Here is a 25718-nt window from a genome sequence, read left to right as displayed (position 1 = left end):
CTGGCCTCAGGGGATCCTCCGCCTGAGGCTCCTGAGTAGTTGGGACAACAGGCACGTGCCACCATGCCCAGCTAATTTTTTTATTTTTTGTAGAGATGATGTCTTGCTATATTGCCCAGACTGGTCTCGAACTCCTCGGCTCAAATAATTATCTCGCACTGGCTTCCCAAAGTGCTGGGATTACAGGCATGGGCCAACATGCCTGGCTAATTTTTCTATTTTTAGTAGAGACGACTTTTCGCCATGTTGGCCAGGCTGGTCTCCAGCTCCTGGCCTCACATGATCTGTCCACCTAAGCCTCCCAAAGAGCTGGGATTACAGGTGTGAGCCATCCTGCCCGGCCTATTTCCAATACTACAATAACCTCATGTTAACTTGTTACATTCTGTTCTGCGGGGCACAGGCTTTTGAAGACCATTTTTAATTAAGACCCACCCTCAAAAATAATCCTCCCAAACATAGAGAAGGGGGAGAAAGTCCTGCTGGGAAAAATTATGTTGTCTCATGTAGGATAAAGACACCAGGTGTTTTCTATGCCATAAGACTAAGGTCATATTTCTAGCTTTAGCGATTATTCATGACAGTCCCATTATCTATTAATTTAACCATTCTAGAGTCTGTTATTTCAGTCTATAACATATCAGAGATTTAAAGTTCCCTATAAGAACTTTTGCTCATTATATTACATAGTTACACATTTTGCCCTAAAGCTGCCTCTTTCAAGCTCCGAGAGAACTTTCTGATTCGAGTATTCTGGATTTAGAGAACAAATCCACCTCAATTTTCAAGTGCCAGGCATGGTAGCTCACACCTGTAATCCTAGCACTTTGGGAGGCCGAGGCAGGTGGATTACTTGAGGTCAGGAATTCGAGACCAGCCTGGCCAACATGGTGAAACCCTGTCTCTACTAAAAATTCAAAAAATTAGCCATGCACCTGTAGTCCCAGCTGCTCAGGAGGCTGAGGCAGGAAAATCATTTGAACCTGGGAGGCGGAGGCTGCAGTGAGCCGAGATGGCACCACTGCACCCCACTCACTACACTGCACTCCAGATGACAGAGTAACACTCTGTCAAACAAAAAAAAGAGACACAGAACAAATACACCTCAATTTTCATCTTATTTATCTAAATTCTTATCTTTACAGATTAAATAGTTCTGATTATTATTATTTTGTTTTTGAGACAGAGTCTTGCTGTATCTCCCAGGCTGGAGTGCAGTGGCACGATCTCAGCTCCCTGCAACTTCCACCTCCAGGGTTCAAGCGATTCCCCTGCCTCGACCTCCCGAGTAGCTGGGATTAAAGGTGCGCACCACCATGCCCAGCTAATTTTTTGTATTTTTAGTAGAGACAAGGTTTCATCATGTTGGCCAGGCTGGTCTTAAGCTCCTGACCTCAAGTGATCCGCCCACCTCAGCCTTCCAAAGAGCTAGGACTACAGGTGTGAGCCACCGCAACTGGCCCCAACTCTTTAAAGGCCTAGTTCCCCATTTGCAGTTATTTTAATGCAATTATTATTATTCCAACTGAAACCTGCTACTTGTAGGTTACATATAACTAGAGCAGAATCCTCAAACTTCCAAAACCCTTCCTTCTTTTCTGGATGTAGGATTCATTCATTTACTCTTTCATTCAATAAATATCAAGAACCTTTCAAATACAAAGCATTTGTGCCAAGTGTTACAAAAATGCAAGGTATAGTCAATGCCCTTAAGAAGCTTACCATCCAGTATAACTATTTAAGCAAAACTGGACTTCACTAGATGTTCTTTATTGTTTACTGCAGCTTTACATCTATGACTGATTCTAATATTTTACAGATTTTATCATATGCTAGGTTTCTTTCCCTTAACACATGCATAATCTTGTGTTTAAATACAAAAGCTCAGCTAGGCCTTGAGGCTCATGCCTGTATTCCCAGCATTTTGGAAGAATGAGATGGGAGGATCACTTGAGGCCAAGAGTTCAAGATCAGCCTGGGCAACAGAGAAGAATCCATCCCTACAATTTTTTTTTTTTTTAATTAGCTGGGCATGGTGTTATACACCTGTAAACACTGAGTAGTCCCAGCTACTCAGGAGGCTGAGGCAGGAGGATTGCTTTAGCCCAGGAGTTCAAGACTACAGTGATTCATGCTCATGCCACTGCACTCCAGCAGCCAGGGTGACAGAATGAGACCCCATCCCTTAAAAAACAGAAATTTAATAAATAAATTTAAATAAATAAAACAGAAATTTAATAAATAAGAGCTTTCCTAAATTTTGACAAACCTTTCTTCAAATTATTTCCATAATTTTATTAACACTTAAAAAACAATGATTAAAAAAGAATGGAATAGTTATAAATAAATTTTTAAAATAATTGTTGAAATAAAGATCTAAAAAAAATAAAAAGACATTCCATGTTCATGGACAAAAATATTTAATATTATTAAGATGGTAATACTCCACAGATTAGCCTACAGATTCAACAGAATTCTTACTAAAATCACAGCTGACTTCTTTGTAGAAATTGAGAAGCTGTTCCTAAAATTTATATAAAAATTCAAGAGACATTAAATAGCCGAAACAATCCTACAAAAGAAGAAAAAAAGTTGGAAGGCTCACGCTTCCTAATTTCAAAACTTCTACAAAGCTACAGTAATAACACAATATGGTATTGACATGGGATAGACATATAGATAAATGGAATAGAACTGAGAGTCCAGAAGACAAAAAAAAAAAAAGCCATACATCTATGCCCAATTAATTTTTGACAAGAGTGCCAAGACCATTCAATGGGGGAAACAAGTCTTTTCAACAAATAGTGCTCAGGCAACTAGATATGCACATGCAAAACAATGAAGCTGTTAGGCTCTTACCTCACACAATATACAAATTTAGCTCAAAATGGATCAAATACCTAAATGTAAGAATTAAGATTATAAAGTTCTTAGAAAAAAACATAGGTATACCTGTGTGACCCTGGGCTAGGCAATAGTTTTTAAAATATGACACCAAAGCATGAGCAACAAAGAAAAAATAAATTGGCTTTTATCAAAATTAAAATATTTGTGCATCAAATGACACTACCCCCTTACAATTCAAGAATAAGATGACAACCCAATTTTATTTTATTTTATTTATTTACTTATTTATTTGAGACAGAGACTCGCTCTGTTGCTCAGGCTGGAGTACAGATGCACGATCTCGACTCACTGCAAAATCCCCCTCCTAGGTTCAAACAATTCTCCTGCCTCAGCCTCCTGAGCAGCTGGGATTACAAGCATGCACCACCACACCTGGCTAATTTTTATATTTTTAGCAGAGACGGGGTTTCACCATGTTGCCCAGCCTGGTCCTGAACTCCTGACCTCAAATGATCTGCCCTCCTCGGCCTCACAAAGTGCTGGGATTACAGGCATGAGCCACTGCGCCCACCCGGCCTAATAACCCAATTTTAAAGTGAGAAAAATTAATAACAATGTATTACATTCTTGAAAATCACTAAGAAAATAGATTTTAAGTGTTCTCACCAAAAAAAGTTAATGCATATGTTAATAAGCTCAAATTAGCCAATGTATACATATTTCAAAACATGTTGTACATGATAAATATATAATTTTTAAGATTTTTTCATCATAAAAAGTTCACAAAAGCCTTGAATAGGCATTTCTCCAAAGATATATTAATACTACTGTCTAGTAATCACATGAAAGGATGCTCAATGTCATTAGTCATCAGAGACATTTACTCAAAATCACAAGAAATACCAATTCATACCCACTAGGATGGCTTTATTAAAAAGACAGATAGGTACTGGCAAAAAAATTTGAAAAAATCTGAACCTTCATACACTGCTGGCAAAAATGAAAAAATGGTGCAGCCATCATGGAAAGCAGTTTGGCAGTTTCTTAGAAAGTTAAATATAGAGTTACCATATGACCCAATAATTCCACTCCTATGTATAGACAGACCCAAGAGAAATGAAAACATCTGTCTATACAAAAACTTGTACATGAATGTTCACAGCAGCATTGTTCATGACAGTCAAAATATGGAAATGACACAAATATCCATCAACTAATGAATAGATAAACAAAATGTGCTATATCCATAAAATGGAATACTATTCTGCAATAAAAAGGAATGAATTACTGATGCATACTACAACATGGATGAACTTGAAAATATTATGCTAAGTCAAACAAGCCAGTCACTAAAGACCACATATTGTAGGATTCCTTTTACATGAAATGTCTACAATCAGGCAAATCCATAGAGGCAGAAAGTTAACAAACGGTTGCCAGGACCTGAGGGAAGAGGCAAATGGGGAATGACTACTTAATGGGTAAGAGATTTCTTTGCTGGGGATGATAAAAATGTTCTAGAATGTGATAATGATGATGGTTGCACTACATTTGAATATACTAAAAACCATTGAATTGCACACTTTAAAATGGTTAAAATGATTAACTTTAGCTGGGCGCAGTAGCTCATGCCTGTAATCCCAGCACTTTGGGAGGCCAAGGCAGGCGGATCACTTGAGGTCGGGAGTTCGAGACCACCCTGGCCAACATAACAAAACCCCACCTCTACTAAAAATACAAAAAATTAGCCTGGCGTGGTGGCACACTCCTGTAGTCCCAGCTACTCAGGTGGTGAGGCATGAGAATCACTTGAACCCAGGAGGCGGAGGTTGCAGTGAGCCAGGATCGCACCACTGCATTCCAGCCTAGGTGATAGAGTGAGACCCTGTCTCAAAAACAAAACAAACAAACAAACGAAATGAACTTTGTTAACTGAATTTTTTCTCAATTTTTTTAAGAAATATAATGAGGACCCAGGTTTTAAGAATTTGGATTTCGGCCGGGTGCGGCAGCTCATGCCTGTAATCCCAGCTCTCCGGGAGGCCAAGGTGGGCGGATCAAGAGTTCAGGAGATCGAGACCATCCTGGCTAACATGGTGAAACCCTGTCTCTACTAAAAACACAGAAAATTAGCCGGGCGTGGTGGCGGGCACCTGTAGTCCCAGCTACTCGGGAGGCTGAGGCCGGAGAATGGCGTGAACCTGGGAGGCAGAGCTTGCAGCGAGCCGAGATCATGCCACTGAACACCAGCCTGGGTAACAGAGCGAGACACCACCTCAAAAATAAAAAGAATTTGGATTTCATCCTAAAACCCATGGATACTACTAAAGGATTATTTAAGCAAGTGGTAAGTTTGGATTTGTATTTTAGGAAGATAAACCCTGCGCAACACAGTGCTATAAATGCCTAAACTTTTTTTTTTTTTTTTTTTAGTTTCGCTCTTGTCGCCCAGGCTAGAGTGCACTGGCAAGAGCTTGGCTCACCACAACCTCCACCTCCTGGGTTCAAGCATTTCTCCTGCCTCAGCCTCCTGAGTAGCTGGGACTACAGGCACACGCCACCAAGCCCGGCTAATTTTTTTGTATTTTTTAGTAGAGATGCAGTTTCACTGTATTGCCCAGGCTGGTCTTGAACTCCTGACCTTAGGTAATCCACCCACCTTGGCCTCCCAAAGTGCTGGGATTACAGGCAGGAGCCACCATGTCCAGCCCTAAACTTTTAATATGTAATGTAGTTACATTACATTACATATTAAAAGTAATTATATACATATTTAATATGTAATTACATTACATATTAAAATACATATTACATTAAAATACTTATTACATTAATATGTAATGTAATGTAAATTTAGCAACACTTGAGTTGTTCTGAAGCTTATGCTAATAAAATCCTGGTTTCTTGCTACATTCTAAGTATGTTTGCCAAGTAATTTTCCTCTGGGTACATACTTTTATTTTGCTTATTTAAGAAGCACTCATATAGCACTTACTATGTGTCAAGCACTATTCCAAATGCTTTAGAAATATTAACTCATCCATTCCTCGTTACAGTTCTATAAGTCTATTATTCCTATTTTACAAGAACAAACAGTCACAGAAAGGTTAAGTAACTTGCCTAAAAATCACACAGCCAGTTAGTAATGCATGTTTTTGAACTGGGTTTTTATTTACAACCCTGATAAATATGTGGGACTTCTGATCTGCCTATTATCATCTTTACCATTTTTTAATTTCTAAAAATAGCACTTCTGTGCATCTGTTCTCAATTTAGTATGCACTATTTTTTTTCTGTGCAGAATTTATAGTGTTAATTCTATCCATCCTTGTGAAGTTTGGTTAAAAAATACTTTCAAGGAAGTGTTTTTTTAGTTTTTATTTACCATAGTTTACACTGTAAGCATGTTGTTTGTATTTACTGTAATACAGTGGTAATTTAGTTAACTTAATGACATTCTGTCTTTCAACTACCTAATTACCTAGTTTTTAAAAAAGCAATAATTAGTTTTTTAAGGAATTAAGAAGTCATTTTATCCCAAGCATCTATAATTCAAATATTACATATAAATTCTCATCCTTACCCAATATTATAGGCAAAAATTAACTAAGAAAATGAAAAGTTCTTTAAAAATAATTATAAAATTACATCTGTGTTTATTTTCCCATCCATTCACCCTACGTTAGCCCAATATTCCAGAGAATATAATTTAATAACAGACACAAAAAAGAATACAGAAAAATGTCTTGGAGTTCACAATATAATTGTATTAAAACTTATGGCCAGGCGCAGTGGCCGGTGCCTGTAATCCCAGTACTTTGGGAGGCTGAGACAGGCGGATCACAAGGTCAGGAGTTCCAGACCAGCCCGGGCAATATGGTGAAACCCCGTCTCTACTAAAAATATAAAAAGTTAGCCAGGTGTAGTGGCGCAGGCCTGTAGTCCCAGCTACTTGGGAGGCTGAAGCAGGAGAATCACTTGAGCCTGGGAGGAGGAGCTTGCAGTGAGCCGAGATTGTGCCACTGCACTCCAGCCTGGGTGACAGAGCCAGACTCCGTCTCAAAAAAAAAAAAAAAAAAAAACTTATTCAGATGCAACTTTTATAGTGTTTCTAAAGTTCTTACAAATGTCAATTATCAAGGTGTTTATAAGTTGAATATTGACATTTGGGAAAATTAATTTATTATTCATTCCATTTTACCATAGTATTTTTTTTTTCAAGGAAAATCTTTGTTTCAGTGTTTCAGAATGACAATCCAACAAGTTGCTACTTATAAACTGGAGAAAAGAAAAACATTAACAAATTCACAACTCCATTGTAAAGGGTAGCTATTTGTTGGCTTAAGTCTATGTTTGGCTTATGGTCGCTGTCATAAGACACACTTAAACACGAGTTTTATTGACTTAGATGACTGTAATGAAAACTTTAATTCAAACAAATAATTTGAGTTATGTAATCAGTCTTCTACCAACAAATTTTAAGTGTTCTATTGAATTGCTAATAAAAGCATTTTAATGCCTAATATCTCAAACTAGCTATCAGAATACAGTATATATATGACTATGGGCACATTTGAATTTTACTCAAAATTAGTATTTATGATACATAGTTAAGCACAAGATAGTACTCACTTGTAAGGGACCAAAAACTCATATTCTGTTTTCACCTTTATGCTTAACTATAGAAACTATATATCAGAGTACAGTCATCCCTTGGTATCTGTTGGAGATGGGTTGCAGGACTTCCCGCAAAATTTCCAGATGCTCAAGTCCCTAATATAAAATGGTTTTGTATTTGCATATAACCTATGCACATCCTCCTATATACTTTAAATCATCTCTAGATTACTTATACCTAATACAATGTAAGTGCTACATAAATAGCTGTTACACTGCATCACTTAGGGAATAACAACAAGAAAAAGAAGTCTGTACATGTTCAGTACAGGTAAAAAAAAAATTTTTTTTTTGAGACAGGGTCTCACTGTCACCCAGGCTGGAGGGCAGTGGCACGATCTCTGCTCACTGCATCCTCTACCTCCTGGGTTCAAGTGATCCTCCCACCTCAGCTTCCCAAAATAGCAAAATATCACTATTCATATAGCTTACATTAATACTGTTTCTTCTGTTGCCCAGGCTGGAGTGCAGTGGCAGAATATATATAACCCATGTCCTTTATAGAAGTATAGAAATGCACCCATTTTAAATGTTCTATGAGTTTTTTAAAAAAATATGTATGTTTGTGTAATCACATGGTCAAGATAGAGAACATTTCAATCATTCCGTAAAGCTACTTTTGGTCCTTTGTAGTTAATCCTGCCCACTCCAGCCCCAGGCAACTACTGATCTGCTTTTTCTTACCATAGGTTTGTCTTTTAAAGAACTTCACATAAATGGGTCTATACAGTGCGTACTCTTTACCTTTTTGTTGTCGTTCAAGCACCACAACCTTCTAAAAGGGAACACAGTATTTTTAAAACTGGGTATAAAGGTAATAAATTTTTTGTTCTTTTATAGATTCCTATATTATTCCATAATATAGCCAACCATATATTTTTCATGTATATGTGCAAGTATAGGTTACTTAGCCATAATAGTGTTATTTATTCATTCACTCAAGATGAATTTACACATAGGTTCTGGCCCATGTTGCTTATAGCTTATTAGAAGAGACTAAACCACAGGGGGAGGGTTAACTTCTAAACTACAATTTACAATAGCAAACCTCCTTTATAGATGTTTGTTTTTCAGAAGAAGGGAAATAGAGAAAGGATACAAGATGCCATAGCAGAACAACAAAATGTATAGACTACCGTGAGAAAACGGATACACGGGGTGAAAGGGGCAGATTAAAAAAGACAAAGCAGAAAGAACCAAAGTAAATTAATAAAGGCTCTATGCAAAATACCACTATTCACATAGCTCACATTAGTACTATTTCTTCTGTTGCTCATCTCTTCTTGAATTTACTTTGTCTCTGAAACATACTAGCAGAAATAGGGAACAATGGCATCCATGCTTCCATAAAACTACTGCCAAAGAAATCAAGAGCCCCACGGCACCTTCATTTCTAAAGTAATTCCCCTTAGGTGGTGGCTTCTGCTTAGCCTTCTCCTACTTTTCACTTCTGAGTCCCATCATCAGCCAGGACAGAGGTATTTCTTGACCTCCTGGGCTCATGTGATCCTCTCACCTCAGCCTGCCTCCCAAGTAGCTGGGACTACAGGTGCGTAACACCATCCCTGGCTAATTTTGGTAGAGAGGGGGTTTCACTACGTTGTCCAGGCTGATCTCGAACTCCTGAGTTCAAGTGATCCGCCCACCTCAGCCTCCCAAAGTGCTGGGATTACAGGCATGAGCCACTGAGCTAGGCCAACATAGGTGTTTTGATCAGCCATCACTTCCTCTAAATGTTAGACACTCACCAAAGCCAGGCAATGATTTGCTAATTTTGAGTATTAAAATCTTCCCCAAAAGAGTCACAATCATATTCTTTATGAATTTTTGTATGTAGTTTATAAAATTTGTCTCATTATTTTATGGAAGCTGCTTAGTAAAGAATCCTACACAAACTATTCTTTTTATACCATCTGAACAATGGTGTAATCTTATTAGGGCCCAAAGTACAAATGCCAATTTCAAACGTTCTTTTTTTTTTTTTTTTTTTTTTTTTGAGACGGAGTCTCACTCTGTCGCCCAGGCTGGAGTGCAGAGGCGCCATCTCCGCTCCCTGAAAGCTCCACCTTCCGGGTTCAAGCCATTCTCCTGCCTCAGGGGACTACAGGTGCCCGCCCACCACGCCCAGCTAATTTTTTTGTATTTTTTTAGTAGAGACGGGGTTTCACCATGTTGGCCAGGATGATCGCGATCTCCTGACCTCGTGATCCGCCCACCTCGGCCTCCCAAAGTGCTGGGATTACAGGCGTGAGCCACCGACCCCGGCCTCAAATGTTCTTACTGACTGTAAGACAGTCAATATAATCTCACAGCTCTGGGGTAAAACTGGTGAAGTTCAAATTCCAGCCTCATCCACGAGATATGTGCCCTTGGGAAAATTAGTGGATCCCTCTGTACCTCAGTTTGCTCATTTATGAAATAGGGATACTGGTACTACATCGCAGGATTTTTCTAAGAGTTAAATGTGAAAAATATATGTAAAATGGTGTTAAACATAAACTGCTTGACATATAAATTGCTCAAAAAAGGTTTTCAATTATTACTAACACTGAATTTATTCTTTTGACTAGCATGTCCTACAAAGATTGCCTCAGGTGCAGTTTTTTTATTAAAACTAAATTTTTTTCTTCTCTTGCTTTATTTATTTATTTTATTATTATTATTTTTTAAGACAGGGTCTTGCTCTGTTGCCCAGGCTGGAGTGCAGTGGCATGATCCCATGATCATGCAGGCTCAATGCAGCCTTGACGTCCTGGGCTCAGATGATCCTCCCACCTCAGCCTCCTGTAAAACTAATTTTATAAAGATAAGCATAATCAGCCGGGCCCAGTGGCTCACACCTGTAATCCCAGCACTTTGGGAGGCTGAGGGAGGCAGATCACCCGAGGTCAGGAGTTCGAGACCATCCTGGCCAACATGGTGAAACCCCATCTCTACTAAAAAAATACAAAAAATTAGCTGGACATGGTGGTGCGTGCCTGTAATCCCAGCTACTTGGGAGGCTCTGGTGGGAGAATTGCTTGAACCTGGGTGACAGAGGTTGCAATAAGCCAAGATTGTGCCACTGCACTCCAGCCTGGGTGACAGAGCACAACTCCGTTTCAAAAACAAAAAAAAAAAAGAGAAAAGTATATATTTTTCAAAAGCTATTAAGAACAAATAAAAGTAACTGAACTCTCATGTAACAAATGTTTAGTTCAAATGATTAAATATATATATCCTTTATTACATCAAGTTTATTTATTCTGAAAGCTAGATCCATTATCTGTAGTTAACTCATAGAAGAAATCTCTACCTTTTCACTCAAGTACATAATTATCATTGGTCTTATACTCTGTTAGTTTATTTAAACTTGACTTTTATTAACACAAAAGCAAACAGAAGACACAGCAACCTTCTTTGCGTAACTTGAAATAAAATCTTAGCAACAGCAAGAAAAGACAATAATATAAATTAATAAGCAACATTTCTATTGAAAAATGTCTTTTACCTCTCTAAAGTTAATAGGTCTATGTCCTATGCCACTGAATAATCTTTTTTTTTTTCTAGTTACCTGTTACTCTTAATATAAAATATACTCTGAGGAGTCAACTTTTTCATATAAAAGTGTCTGTTTTGGTCGGGCGCAGTGGCTCACGCCTGTAATCCCAGCACTTTGGGGGGCCGAGGTGGGTGGATCACCTGAGGTCACGAGTTCGAGACCAACCTGACCAACATGGAGAAACCCTATCTCTAATAAAAATACAGTATTAGCCAGGTGTGGTGGTGCGTGCTTGTAATCCCAGCTACTTGGGAGGCTGAGGCAGGGAAATCGCTTGAACCTGGAGGCGAAGTTGCGGTGAGCTGAGATTGCACCATTGCACTCCAGCCTGGGCAACAAGAGCGAAACTCTATCTCAAAAAAAAAAAAAAAAAAAAAAAAAAGTGGCTGTTTTTTATATATAATACTAATCACACTGGGAAATGTTTTTCTGTACTACCACTTTGAAATTTTAGGGGACTCCTGGAATAATCAGAGTCAAGAGTAAATTAAAATCAGGCCAAGAACCACTGGATTAGAATATGAATTTATATCCTTTTATTTTAAATAAGCAATAGAATTCCAGTATTGAGTGAAAATAATGAAAGCAGAGTTTAGGAAGGGACACAAAAACAGATGGTAAGCAATCAGAAAGAGATGGATCTAAAGACAAGAAGCTGGGATGAACTAGGTATGACTTTTGACATGTTTGAACTTCATTATTTCCATAATACTTTTAGTTTACTAGACATGGATCCACAGAGATTATTAGATACTAAACAAGAAAAGAATTCAATAGATTATTTTTCATGTTAAATGTTTTCAAGAAATCCTTTCCAAAAAGGTATCTTTGTACATAAAATATTATAGGCATTTATGATCTATGATATAACAAGGGCCCTAGGAAGAAATATAAATCAGAAATATTCTATAAAGTCAATAAAACATTGCTACTATGTTTAGGATTTTCCATTTTTGCACTATGAAGTATAATTCTGGATGGTACCATATCAAATAGATTAGCAGTAGTAAAAAAAAAAAAATCATAGCTTATTTTCTCTTAACTCATTGTCATATTTCACATTTTCTTTTAAAAATCTTCCGGTCTTAAATGTTTAATTTAAACAAAGATTGTGGCCAGATGCGCTGGCACATGCCCGTAATCCTAGCACTTTTGGGAAGCCATGGAGGGTGGATCATGAGGTCAAGGGATTGAGGCCACCATGGCCAACATGGTGAAACCCTGTCTCTACTAAAAATACAAAAATTAGCTGGATGTGGTGGCACGCGCCTGTAGTCCCAGCTACTCAGGAGGCTGAGGCAGGACAACCACTTAAACCCAGGAGGTGGAGGTTACAGTGAGCTGAGATCATGCCACTGCACTCCAGCCTGGCAACAGAGTGAGACTCTGTATCAAAAATAAATAAATAAATAAATAAATAAATAAATAACAAAGATTGTATCAGATCAGCATTTAGCTCTTATTTAACCAGTTCTTTCATTTGATATATAATCTCTTAACTCATGCTTTTAAAATCATTAAAATTGTTAAATCTATTGTTTATATTTATCTATTTTTCCAATTTGTTTATATTCTTATTTTTCCTGTTTTATCTATGATTTTTCTATAATCTTATATTTCTCTATTTCTAGAATGATTCATTCAGTTTCATTTCTATCCTAGTTTTTCATTTGCCAAAATGAATAGTTTTCATTATAGAATGTATAACAAATTGTGCCTTTTCTCTGCAGCTGAATTTTTTTCCCAGGCACTTCAAAAAGGAATCCTAGCCTTCGAATTTGAACTTACTAACGGCAAACAATTTTATTTTAAAAAAATATATAAACCATGTTCTTTAAAGATGGAAAATACAAAAATAGAATTGAAAAATAGAAAATCTGTGATGTATACTTTTGTTCAGGATTTTTGTAACACAAGTTACTTTGAATATAATTGTAACAGCATAATTTTTATTTACTTATTTTATTAAGAGTGTCACATGTTAATTATGGGGTTACCAGAAACATCATTTAATGGCCATGTATTATAACATTAATTAATTAGCCAGGACCCTTTTCCCATTGTCAGGCAATCATCGTATTAAATTTAAAAAGAGGTTGCAAGAAAGACTAGCACTGTTTTGATAGGAAGGTTAAATGCAAACTCAGTTGAATAGTAGACATTTTGAATCTACTTCTAAAGTTTAATAATACCCAAGTGCAGGCCAGGCGCGGTGGCTCACGCCTGTAATCCCAGCACTTTGGGAGGCTGATGCAGGCAGATCACGAGGTCAGGAGATCGAGACCATCCTGGCTAATATGGTGAAACCCCGTTTCTACTAAAAAATCCAAAAAAAATTAGCCGGGCGTGGTGGCAGTCGCCTGTAGTCCCAGCTACTCAGGAGGCTGAGGCAGGAGAATGGCGTGAACCCAGGAGGTGGAGCTTGCAGTGAGCTGAGATCGTGCCACTGCACTCCAACCTGGGCGACAGAGCAAAGACTCCATCTCAAAAAAATAATAATAATAAATAATAATAATAATACCCAAGTGCAGGTTTTCCAACCTTGTTTCCCCCCCAAAAAAAAAAAATTTAAATTTGGAAAACGTACGTTCTATAAAAAAATTAAATTATATCACACCAATTACTTAAATTCCCCTCACTCTGGGCCAAGTTTTTAAATACTATTTATAGATGAAAATCTAGACTACTGATGTAAAACATGCATACATAAATATTACTAGACAGAACTTGATAGTATATACCATTGGGAGTTAGTACAGCACAGTAGTCAAGAGGCTAGGCTAAAGTGAGACTACCTGGGTTGGAATCCTGGTTCTACAATTTACTAGCTTGTGACTCTGGGTGAGTTATTGAAACTCCCTATGCCTTCAATTGCTCATCTCTAAAGTGGGATAATAATAACCATCTCAAAGGGTAGTCAGGAGAATTCGCTGAGTTCTTATTTTGTTTGTTTGTTTGTTGTTTTTTTTTGAGACAGAGTCTCACTCTGTCACCCAGGCTGGAGTTCAGTGGAGTGATCTTGGCTCACCACAACCTCTGTCTCCCAGATTCAAGGGATTCTCCTGCCTCAGCATCCCGAGTAGTTGGTATTACAGGTGTATGCCACCATGCCTGGCTATTTTTTTTTTTTTTTTTTTTTTTTAGTAGAGATGGGGTTTCACCATGTTAGCCAGGCTGGTCTCAAACTCCTGACCTCAAGTGATCTGCCCACCTCAGGAGTTCTTATTTGTAAAGTTCTTGGCACACAGTAAACACTCTACAGCTAGCATTTAGTTTTTAAAAATTTTTTAACTTTAGCTAACATTTACTGAGCACTTAGCATGTGCTAAATTAAATGCTTTACACGAATTTGCCTCAAATAATCTTCACAAAAACCTAGGATGAGGCACTACTATTGCTCCCGTTTAAAGATGAGAAAATTGAAGCAAAAAAGATTAAATTATTAGGCTAAGGCCATACAAGTAAATGTCAGAGCAACAATATGAACTCCAATCTAGCAGCATGGCCTACAATTTCAACATAGGTTATAGGATATACTATATACTAGAAGCGGTAGCCTCCTGCAGCACTCTATCTTGAAAAGAGGGCAGGAGAGTCACAAGAGACTTTGCTGAAATAAACTAGAATATTCCAAGAAATAGTTTATAAACTATACAGAGTAATTAAAAATTAATACAATTAATAATTATATTAACAATTAAATAATTAATATAAGAAAGTCACTGTAATACAGAAATACTTATGTATGAAGTGATCTGATGTTTGATATTTGTTTTAAAATAATCCAGCTTGAGAGAGAAGAAGGGATAAAAGAAGCAAGATTAGATAATGGTTAAACTGTGGTGATGGGTATATGGGGCTTATTTTATTCTCTCTACTTTTATGTATTCTTTAAAATGTCAATAATAAAAAAGAAATAGCAACGAGGTGGCACAGATTAGACACTTCAATACAGAAGCAAACAACTTTTTTAAGACACCCTGTCTCAAAACATTTTAAAGGACATGACAGAATTGATACTTATACATGTTATATTTTATATATAATTTCTAAAAGGGTAGCCTTACTTTAAATGAGAATCCCCTTAACTAAAATGAAAAATTAACGAAAGTATTTAGGCATAAACAGGTAAATAAACATGCTAAATGGTTGTCTGTATTTCCATCAGCTCATTAAAAATATTTGCTTAAATAATTAACACTAATTTTTTTCTTCATGTCTTTCTCCTCCCTGAACATCTCTATGATTATGACACTCTATGGTTTGTTGTCCAGGAAATGAGATGGGTTTGTACAGACAAATATGTCTCTACAACATGGTCACAAATTGAATATGAATAAAAACCAGAAATCTGCTTCACTAAGAAACACTGCTAAAAATTTCTCACTTCAAATTGTAGTTTTAAAAATATTTGATTTTCATACTAATGTATATCTATGGACTTCTTATATGTACAAAACAAATTTAACCAATTATTTATTTGAGAACATTTTATATGCTCTAAATTACACTGTTAAAAAAATTTAGCTGATACTAAAGGAAAAAACATTTATTAAGCTAGACGCTATGCTAGGCAATTTAATACACATTAGCTCACTAAATTTAAGAGACAGCTACATTTTAACAGGAAGAATATTAAAGTTTAGAGAGGTAAAATCACTTGCCCAAAGTCACAGAACTAATAAGTAGCTAAGTTAGTATTCAAATTTAAGCTCAACTACAAAACCCACTTTCCCCCCACTATCCCGGACTACCTCCAAGGGAGGCAAAAATCTTCTCAAGTCAAACTTAAATATTTAGGGCCTTTTTAAAGTAGACCATAAAATGTTTGTTACTGGTTACATATGTATTTCACAGTGGCCGCTTTGCATAAAGAGCACTAACTGAAACGCAGAAAGTATTATTTCTTCTACTGTGGGACTTTTTTCTTTTTTGGTTTCTTAATTTCAGCCTTAGTTTCTCTTCTCTACAATGGGGAAATTAGTATCTTTGCTGTCCAATTCCAAAATTATAAAGATTTAAAGATGATATATGTGAAATCACTTCAAAATCTACAAAAACACAAGACTATTTTATGTCTTAAAATGTTAAAACACACACACACACAAAGCCAAAAGTTTTCTAAAGTAAGTGTAAGCTGTTTAAACTAATCTACAGACTCTATTAACATTTCCAGAACTTTCTAAAACCCTTTCTTCTAAGCATAGCTCAATCATCATCGCTATTACTTGGCTTTCCTTACCCTTAAGTATAATGCAATAATAATGGCATCAATGCTTTTGCAATAAATAATTAACATATTTTGAAATGCTCAGCATATAAATGTTCTAAATTCTGAATTTTCAAACTAATTATGTGTTTGGTGTCACTCCTTTATATTCATGTTAATGTTTGGGCCTTTTCACATTCTATTTTGTGTATAAAAAGCTAAAATGAAGGTCTGGAATTCTAAAGTAGAACACTCAACACATAATTTAAAATGATTTTTTTTTCAATGTTTCTCAAAGCAGATAGAACAGCCAACAAGCACATCAAACGCAGCAACAAAACCCATTGAAACATTCAGCTGCTCTAAAAGAAGGATCAGACTCTTTAGGAGAAAACTACATTGTGTGAGTTTGCAAAGTTTCATACTTTCCCATTTAAACTCCATTTCAGAGAAAGCCTTTGCATACTAACACAATATGCTTTAAAATGGTACTTTGCTGACCTTCCAATAGTCCAGCTCTATGAAAATTCTGTGATGGGTGTAACTTCAGAGAATCTGAAAAACACAAAAAGCATTAGGTACTTTTTATGCTGAATGAGGAAAAAAATGCCAAGGATAGCATACATCTTTTATATAACTGCAATGTGTATATATATATATATATACATATACACACACACACACACACATATATATATATACACACACACACACACACATTTTGAAACGGAGTTTCGTTCTTTCTGCCCAGGCTGGAGTGCAATGGTGCGATCTCGGCTCACCGCAACCTCCGCCTCCTGGATTCAAACGGTTCTCCTGCCTCAGCCTCCCGAGTAGCTGGGATTACAGGCATGCACCACCACGCCCGGCTAATTTTGTATTTTTAGTAGTGACGGGGTGACGGGGTTTCTCCAAATTGGTCAGGCTGGTCTCAAACTCCCGACCTCAGGTGATCCAACTGCCTCGGCCTCCCACAGTACTGGGGAATACAGGCGTGAGCCACCGCGCCCGGCCAACTGCAGTGTATTTTTAAGCGCTAAAGCCCATATTTGTGAATATATTCCCCGCAAAAGAGGCTGAATTGTCTCTACATTGGTCTCGAAGCTAAACTTAGATTTTCATAAAGTATATGTTTCATGGAAAATTATCTGATGATTACTCCCCAAATGGTGTTAATGTCTTGGCTATTTTTAGCACTCAATTCTAACACATTAGCCCTGCTCTAAGAATCATCTCTTGATATGTCTCTTTTTTTTTTTGACATTCAAAACTACAATATTTCTAAAGTACCTCAGGTAATGTTGCCCGAAAAACATCCTACAGGATGGTGGCTGCCAACTAAAGTCAATGGAGCAACAGACAATGGCTACAATTACTAAGTAGGACTCTGCGTACAAAATCAATGGTCAGTCTGTAAAGTCCAGCACCTTTCAGGGTAAACCATCTCACTCTGATTCACTTAAACAATTTAGATACACTAGTAGGAAGGTGAAGTCCCTTTTTTGGAGGGGGTGGAATAAGCAAATGGATGGATACATCAAACCAAAAGCAGAAGAAACACCTACATTTTTTTTTACACGGTGAAATGAATAGTTAACAACCCAGTTATGTCTTTTGCCCCCTCCCGGTGGTTTAAAAAGCGGTAAAGAGCGCAGTGAGAATATTTTGGTTTTGAAGCCCCTTGCACAGGGAACCTCTTCTGACACATTCTTGTGGTGTCCAGTATAGGAATTTCACCTGAGTAGGGATCAGCTCCAGTGCTAATATTTCAGACGCTGGGAATCCCCTGCAGGCCTTAGCCAAAAGAGTTCTTAAATGAAGAGTCTCTGCCTGAGCTCCCTCCCTGCAACCAGCCCTTGAACGGAAAAGCAGAGAAAATTCTCAAAGGACAGCGTCTGTGCCTGGGCTGGTCCTCCTGGGAGAGGAGAGGAATAAAACCAATCCAGAGAGGGCACCCCCATCTTTGTAAAGGAGAAGGGAGAAGTAATTAGAATGCCACGGAGGTGGGAAGAGAAAAAGAAAAGAAAAGAAAATTCGGGCCCTTTCCATCGGGCCCTTTCCAGCAAGAAGATGACGAGGAAAGGAAGAACGCCTGGTCGAGGGGGGCTGTCCCAACATGGGGAGGGAGTGGACTAGGCCGGAGGGAGAGGGGGTGGAACGACGGCGCAAAAACAAGCTGGAAGGGGAGGAAAATGGTGACCCTGCACCCAGAACCGGCTCCAGGCCACGCCGCCCGCTTGGGGGCAACTTTGCTGGGGAGGAGGGTCCCGGTAAGAGAAGACGCGGCGCCCCGATCGCGGTGGCCCCAGCGCGGGGCCCAGTCTGGGGCCATCCCCGAGCCCGGGAGGCCGGGGCCGGCGGCTCGCGGAGCCTGGCGGGGCCGGACGGGCTGAGAGCGGCTAGGAGCGACCGGTGCCGCAGAGCCCCGGGGGCCGACGGAATCTGGGCCCCGAGCGGCCGGCGGCTCCGCGGGGGAGGGGCCGCCACTGCTCCGCCCGCTCCCTCCACCGTCACCCCGATCCCTTCGGCCTCTGCCCGCTCCGGCCAAAGAAGCCATGGGGGTCGCGGCTCAGCCGCCCCCGGCAGGACGGGGACCCCTCGCCTCCCCTGGCCCTGTCTCCCTGTCTCCCCGCCCCCACGCCCCACCCCCCACCCCCCAGCCTGACTCACCTCGCGAGTAGAGGGACTTGGGCGATTCCAGGTCTAGGTCCGCGCTGAGCAATGAGATGAAGTCCGAGGGCATCGCAGCTCGACCCAGCCCGGCCCGAGGGCAGCGGGAGGGGGGGAGCGGCGGTGGCGGCGGCACCTCCTCTCCGGGACCGCGGGCACCGAACCGGGGGCGGCGACGCGAGGGCGGCTGCCGCTGCCTCCTCCTCGAGGGTAGTGACTTCCACTGGGCCGAGGACCGAGGAAACGATGGCGAGGTGGAGGGGGAAATCCACGGGGACTGATTCTCGGTGACCAGGAGAGGGGTTCAGGACGGGGAAGGGGAAGGGGGAGAGCCAAAGGGTCCGTTTCGTGTTTCTCCTCAGCGAAAACTGACGGTCGCCGCCACCGCCGCCGCCGCTGACAGGAATCTGAGCCCCGCCCCCGTGGGGCACAGCGCAGGCGCGGAGGGGGGTGCCAGGGAGCGCGGAAGAGCCGCGGCGGCCCCCGGAGGGCGGGGAGGCGTGCCAGGGAACAGCAGCAACAAGGGCCTCGCTTCCTGCCGCCGCGGCCCGGGCTCCTGCTGTTCCTGAGCCGGGAAAGGGCCCCGCTGCCAGGGTGGGAGGGAGGGAGGCTGGGAGGTGGCCGCGCGCTGGGGCCCCGGGGAGGGAAAAGGTATTTGCAACGACCTGGTGGCGGCGAGCCTGAGGCGGCCGGCCCCGAGCAGAGCTGAGCGCAGGAGACAGAGCCGGGAGAAGCGAGAGGTCTGCGCGAGCCGGGCACAGACCCCAGAGGCCGGCGGCGGACGGGCCTGGCTGGCCCGGGGTCTCGCAGGGGACCGGAGTGTCATCGCCCGGACAGCCGCCAACCCTTTGGGGTTTGCCTAGCAGTGTGTACAAAGGGACTGTCAAACCCATTTCTTAATTAGGAAATGGCAAACCGTAGCCCAAAAACCTCGAGTTATTGATTTTTAATTAAAGTGCTTTCTCCCCTAACACTCCCCTCCTACCTTTGGAGGCTGAAATTTTTTTAAAAAAAAAGATCTCTCTGATTGTGCTGGGGCATCCGGGTTATTCGGAGTGGGACATAGAAGACAATTAAAAAATTGGATCATGTGAATCCACCTGGCTGTTCTAGAGGAAAAACAAGTAAAAAGCAAACCTCAACGCTACTCTTCCAAACAGTTTTTCTTTTTTCTGATTCTTTTTTTTTTTTTTTTCCTTTTGGACTAGGCAAGGATGGAGGAAGAACGCATTTAACTGAGTTTTTGCTCTTGCTCTTCTGTTCGTGGAGCCAAAAGTTTCCGTTGCAAAAATTTAAAATCCTCACCGACACCGCAGAGCGTTTTCTGATTCTAATAGACTTCTGAGAAATTTTTAATCAAGTTATTGAAATATTACCTGGAGTGCAGGGTGTGCATCTTGGGAAGTAATTTTAATCTTGTGTGGAATATTGATGCCAGTAGCCACGTGGGCAAGGTTTTTAAGCTATTCGAATGGTTTCGTTTTTTATCTACAAGGATAGTTACAAATCATGAAAATCAGTCTGTTGTAATATGTGTATGTGTATATATATGCACACATATATATACATACATATATACACACATATATACATATATAGAGAGAGACTTTTTCCCATGAAATTGAGCAGTTCTCGGGACTTGGAGTGCTAGGGTTGGGGTAAGAAGCTCTCAGCAAAGGAGGGCCCAGTACAGATGTCGCTGAGGCAAGGCCCTTTACAAAGTTTTACCTGTAGACCTAGAATTTAAACGTGTGTCATCAGAGCTCACCTATCTTTCATCTCAACATTTGATTCAGGTTGCCCAGTTGTCTTCACTGAATTGTGTGTAGTAATCAATCCTGTGAACATTTTTCTTTTGTCAGAGGTTCAGAAAGCTTTACAGAGCCACCCCAAGATGGCAAAGCAGAACAAGAAACTGCCCTCGAATTGCCATCTCTGCTGTATGGTGTCGTGACAAGTCCCAAGGGAAGTCCCTTCATAACTGATAAGAGCCCCACTCATTTGAGAGAGGAAGATTGAAACCTCACATTGCCCAACAGGCCAAGGCCTACTGAAATCCTATAGCTTCTGAATTGGAGTAAACACACCTCTTGGAGACCCCCCATACGCCACCCATTAGTCAGTATATAGGGTAGCAGAGAGGAAATGCGATTCACCACCCCATACTAAGAAAGTTGACTGAATCACTCTGAGCAGATCCCTTTTCCCCAGACTGATGTAATCACTTAACAAACTTAGGGTATAGGAAATCCCCAGTACGGTTCTGACCCTAATTAACTAGTCAAGAACTGGCAAGTCCTCTTCCTTTTTCTGTGAATCCTTCTCTGCCCTTTTGTGACCTTTTTTTCCCCCGTTGAGGCTTTGTTGTATATGTTAATCAGATTTCCCCTGATTAGGTAAGAGCAAAGTGAAGAGAGGCCCACCAAAGTGTGGCTTGACCTAAACTGCGAATTCCCTGAGAGGGATTCTGTGGGCTCAGGCCTCACTTACCTCATTAGGTCCTGCATTAAGCACGGATTATATCTAAATAGGTATTTGAAAAATCAGTGTCCACTCCCACCCCCTGCACCTGTCTTCTTACAGAGATATATTCTCTTTTTTGTTTGTTTTTTTAAGATGGAATTTCACTCTTGTTGTCCAGGCTGGAGTGCAGCAGTGCACTCTCGGCTCACTGCAACCTCTGCCTCCCTGGTTCAAGTGATTCTTCTGCTTCAGCCTCCTGAGTAGCTGGGGTTACAGGCGCCCACCACCGTGCCCGGCTAATTTTTTGTATTTTTAGTAGAGATGGGGTTTCACCATGTTGGCCAGGCTGGTGTCGAACTCCTGACCTCAGGTGATCCACCCGCCTTGGCCTCCCAAAGTGCTGGGATTACAGGCATGAGCCACTGCACCTGGCCTATATTCTTTTCTTTTTTTTTCTTTTCTATTCTTTCAGGTTTTTTTGTTTGTTTATTTTTTTGAGACAGGGTCTTGTTCTGTTGCCCAGGCTGGAGTGTAGTGGCAGCTTCATAGCTCAGTGCAGCTGCAGACTGAAACTCCTCCCGGGCTCAAAGTGATCCTTCACCTCAGCCTCCCAAGTAGCTGGGACTACAGGCACGTGCCACCACACTCGGCTAATTCATTTTATTATTTATTTTTATTTTTTATTTTTTTGTAGAGACATGGTCTTACTATATTACCCAGGCTAGTCTTGAACTCCTTTTTTGCAGAGACATGATTTTGCTATATTGCCTAGGCTGGTCTTGGACTCCTGGCTTCAAGTGATCCTCCTTCCTCGACCTCCCAAAATGCGGAGATTGGAGGCATGAGCCATTGAGCCTGGCCCAAGACACCTTCTTTGAAAAACTGCTTAGTTGGCTAGTTTTCTTGGCCATACTTTGCAACAGCATAGAGACCTAGATTTTCATTTTGTCTTTCAAATTTCAGTGACTGAAAACACAAATAAATTCATTAGTAAATAGTGTTTGCTCTGCTCTCATCACAAAATAAAATGTGACCTGCATGATATTCAAGGTTATCAGAAATAAGTACCTGATCACTGTGTCATTAGTAAATTATACGCCATTCTTAGTTCCAATGATATTTCCCTCTGTGATCATTTACATCTCAGTTGCATCCCCTTTTCTTTGATGTTTGAAATAGTCTAATGATATATTTTTAAAACTACCCCTTCAACTGTATACCTTTATGAAACTTCCTCTGGCCGGCCGCAGTGGCTCGCACCTGTAATCCCAGCACTTTGGGAGGCTGAGGCAGGCGGATCACTTGAGGTCAGGAGTTCGAGACCAGCCTGGCCAACAAGGTGAAACCCTGTCTCTACTAAAAATACAAAAAAAAAAAAAAAAATTAGCTGGGCATGTTGGCACGCACCTGTAGTGTACTTGGGAGGCTGAGGCAGGAGAATTGCTGGAACCCAGGAGGCAGAGGTTGAGTGAGCCAAGATCACACCACTGACTCCAGCCTGGGCAGCAAGGGTGAGACCCTGTCTCAAAAAATATACATAAATAAAATAAAACTTCCTCTGTACACAACAAAAGGTAAAATTTGGAAATTTCCTCTTATTGAAAATTATAATGGGACCATGGAGCAAAACATACAGCAGATTTAGTAGTTTATAGAATTCCTTTATATTACTTCCCAATCGTATATTACCTTCCCTAGTCACTTGATTAAAATTTCACAAGAACCCAGATTCAACTACAAGACTGTAGATTATGCAATAGAATGGCACTTTTTATATTGGTGGTGTGTACTTTAACCCCTCCTGGACTTGTTTAGGCACTTTGTGAATTGTGTAGCTGGATTGACTCTAAATGAAAGAGGTTCAAATATCAGCCACTGAAAAGGAATTAAATAAACTCATACAGAACAGAGTTTATTTAATCTTGCTGTCACAAGATCTACAAATCTTTGTCATTGTAATACAATTAAGGCTGTTAAAATAATTTTAGTCACACATATATTGTAAGGAACCTACTAAACAAACACAAAATCTGAAAGGAAAATTTCCAGAGTAATTCAAGTCAAAGACCAAAAAAAAGTTTAGACCACAGTTATTTTTGCCCCACCATGGGAGCACTCCTTAATAATAATGGAGAATTGATAGTGGTGGGATATAGTAGTGACAGCATTTGTGCTGGAATTGTAATCAAATTCCTATTTGAATATGTTTAAGTGTCAGTTTCCACTCATATAACATGTTCTAGCAAATGTTTCCTTTTTTTTTTTCTTTGAGACAGGGTCTCACTCTGTTGCCCAGGCTGCAGTGCTGTGGTGTGAACACAGCTCACTACAGCCTCAACCTCCTAGGCTCAAGTGATCCTCCTGCCTCAGCCTCCTGAGTAGCTGTGACCACAGGTGTGTGCTACCGTGCCTGCCTAATTTTTTTTTTTTTTTTTTGTAGAGACAGGGTCACACCATGTTGCCCAGGCTGGTCTCAAACTCCTAGGTTCAAGCAGTCCTCCCTCCTCGGCCTCCCAAAATGTTGGAATTACAAGTGTGAGCCACGGTGCCTAGCCTCACAAATATTTGTGAAGGCAAAATTAGTTTATATGCTATTTAGCATCAGGTTTCAAACATTCTCACCCCTGGCATCTTCTAAAGTGCCCAAATCTTAGCATCAGACATCCAATTCACTTTGTTCACTTTGATGGCATACTTCTTTAGTTTATGAGTTGGTCTCAGAGTTTGCATCTAAAGTCTTATAGAGACCAATTAAGTCTCTCAAGATCTAGAGTAATTGCAAGTCCTGAGAAACAGCGCAATCATTTTGAATCTGAAGGACTCAGTGAGCAGGGAGAAAGGAGGTAAATACCAGAGCTTTTTTTTTTTTTTTTTTTTTTTTTAAGTAGAGACAGAGTTTTGCCATATTAGTGGCCAGGCTGGTCTCAAACTCCTGACATCAAGTGATCCGCCCTCCTCAGCCTCCCAAAGTGCTGGGATTACAGGTGTGAACCAGCCAGTGCTAGAGCAGTATGAAGGATAAATTAAGGAGGAGAAATTTTAATGGGAAAATAGAAATAGTTGATCCCATTTAACCCAAGAAAGGAAGGAAGATAATGTCTCCAGATCATCACTAGGCAGGTTACACGTGAAAACTGCAAGCAAGTCCTTATTCACACTGGCCTACCACCATTGTGTAGACCACCACATTGCATTTGCTACAATGCTCTTTCCTCCATGTAATCATGGTATCTATTATGTATAGTAACCCCACCTCAGCTGTGATATTAGTTTGACCAAGAGTATGAATTAGTAAAGATTGTACAATTTCTCATTACCCTCTCTCTTAATTCAGGGAGTTTTAACTCTGAGGTCCTTGGGTTTGCTTCAAGGCATCTGTAATCTTCTTAAACTTATATGGAAATTTTGACAAACATCTCTTTTCTTGGGACAAAGTTTAAAATTTTGGACTTCTTAAGCTTTCTGAAAGAAAGACTCATCACCCAAAAAAGATGAAAAAACTATTCCTCTATATATAGCAGAATCATTCTTCTCTCGTTCCACAGTGGGTGCCCGGAGCTGTGCTAGGTATAAGAGATATAAACATTTTACACGGCCAGGGGCTGTGGCTCATGCCTGTAATCCCAGCACTTTGAGAGGCCAAGGTTGGTGGATCACTTGAGGCCAGGAATTTGAGACCAGCCTGGCTAACATGGCAAAACCCCATCTCTACTAAAAATACACAAAAAAATTAGCCGGGCGTGGTGGTGCGTACCTGTCCCAGCTACTTGGGAGGTTGAGGCATGAGAATCGCTTGAACTGGGGAGGTGGAGGTTGCAGTGAGCCAAGATGGAGCCACTGCACTCCAGCCTGGGTGACAGAGAGAGACTCTGTCTCAAATAAATTTTAAAAAGGATATAAAGATTTTTAAAAGATGAATATAAGAAGTACACTTAGCATTGTGATAGGTGCTATGCTAGAAATCTGTACAGATATCTAGAAATAAATGATCAGCTTGCTTTCTTAGTGACCTGCGAGCAGGGAAGGAGAAGGAACGTCATCTCACACACCACACTCTTTTCTCCTCCTGCTACCACAGCTGGTATCTCTTCACTTCAACCGCAGTTTCTTACAGGGGTCAAAAGAGGCTAGACAGCCTGGGCACGGTGGTTCATGCCTGTAATCCCAGCAATTTGAGAGGCCGAGGCAGGCAGATCACGAGATCAGGAGTTTGAGACCAGCCTGGCCAACATGGTAAAACCCCGTCTCTACTAAAAATACAAAAATTAGCCGGTCGTGATGGTGGGCACCTGTAGTCCCAGCTACTCGGGA

The 25718-nt window shown here is 40.4% G+C and overlaps 1 protein-coding gene across 4 annotated transcripts in view; it reads right to left on the bottom strand.

Moving 5' to 3' along the window:
• Positions 1-19378, bottom strand: part of NFAT5 (nuclear factor of activated T cells 5) — a 142106-nt gene extending 122728 nt beyond the window's left edge. For 2 of the 4 annotated variants that reach the window (XM_003814542.5, XM_008967247.5), the window contains exons 1-2: positions 18945-19378; positions 16776-16829 (exon numbers count right to left, since the gene is read on the bottom strand). In XM_003814542.5, the coding sequence (XP_003814590.2) occupies positions 16776-16829; positions 18945-19017 (127 nt within the window). In that variant the 5' untranslated portion in view covers positions 19018-19378. The remainder of the gene's footprint in view (positions 1-16775; positions 16830-18944) is intronic. The other 2 variants (XM_003814541.6, XM_063597705.1) reach the window with 2 other exon arrangements.
• Between the last annotated feature and the right edge of the window lie 6340 nt (positions 19379-25718).

Source organism: Pan paniscus, chromosome 18 (genome assembly GCF_029289425.2).
Source record: "Pan paniscus chromosome 18, NHGRI_mPanPan1-v2.0_pri, whole genome shotgun sequence".
NCBI classification, from domain to species: Eukaryota; Metazoa; Chordata; class Mammalia; order Primates; family Hominidae; genus Pan; species Pan paniscus.
Note: the sequence above shows the minus strand (reverse complement) of the source record. Positions and strands in the feature narration are given on the sequence as shown.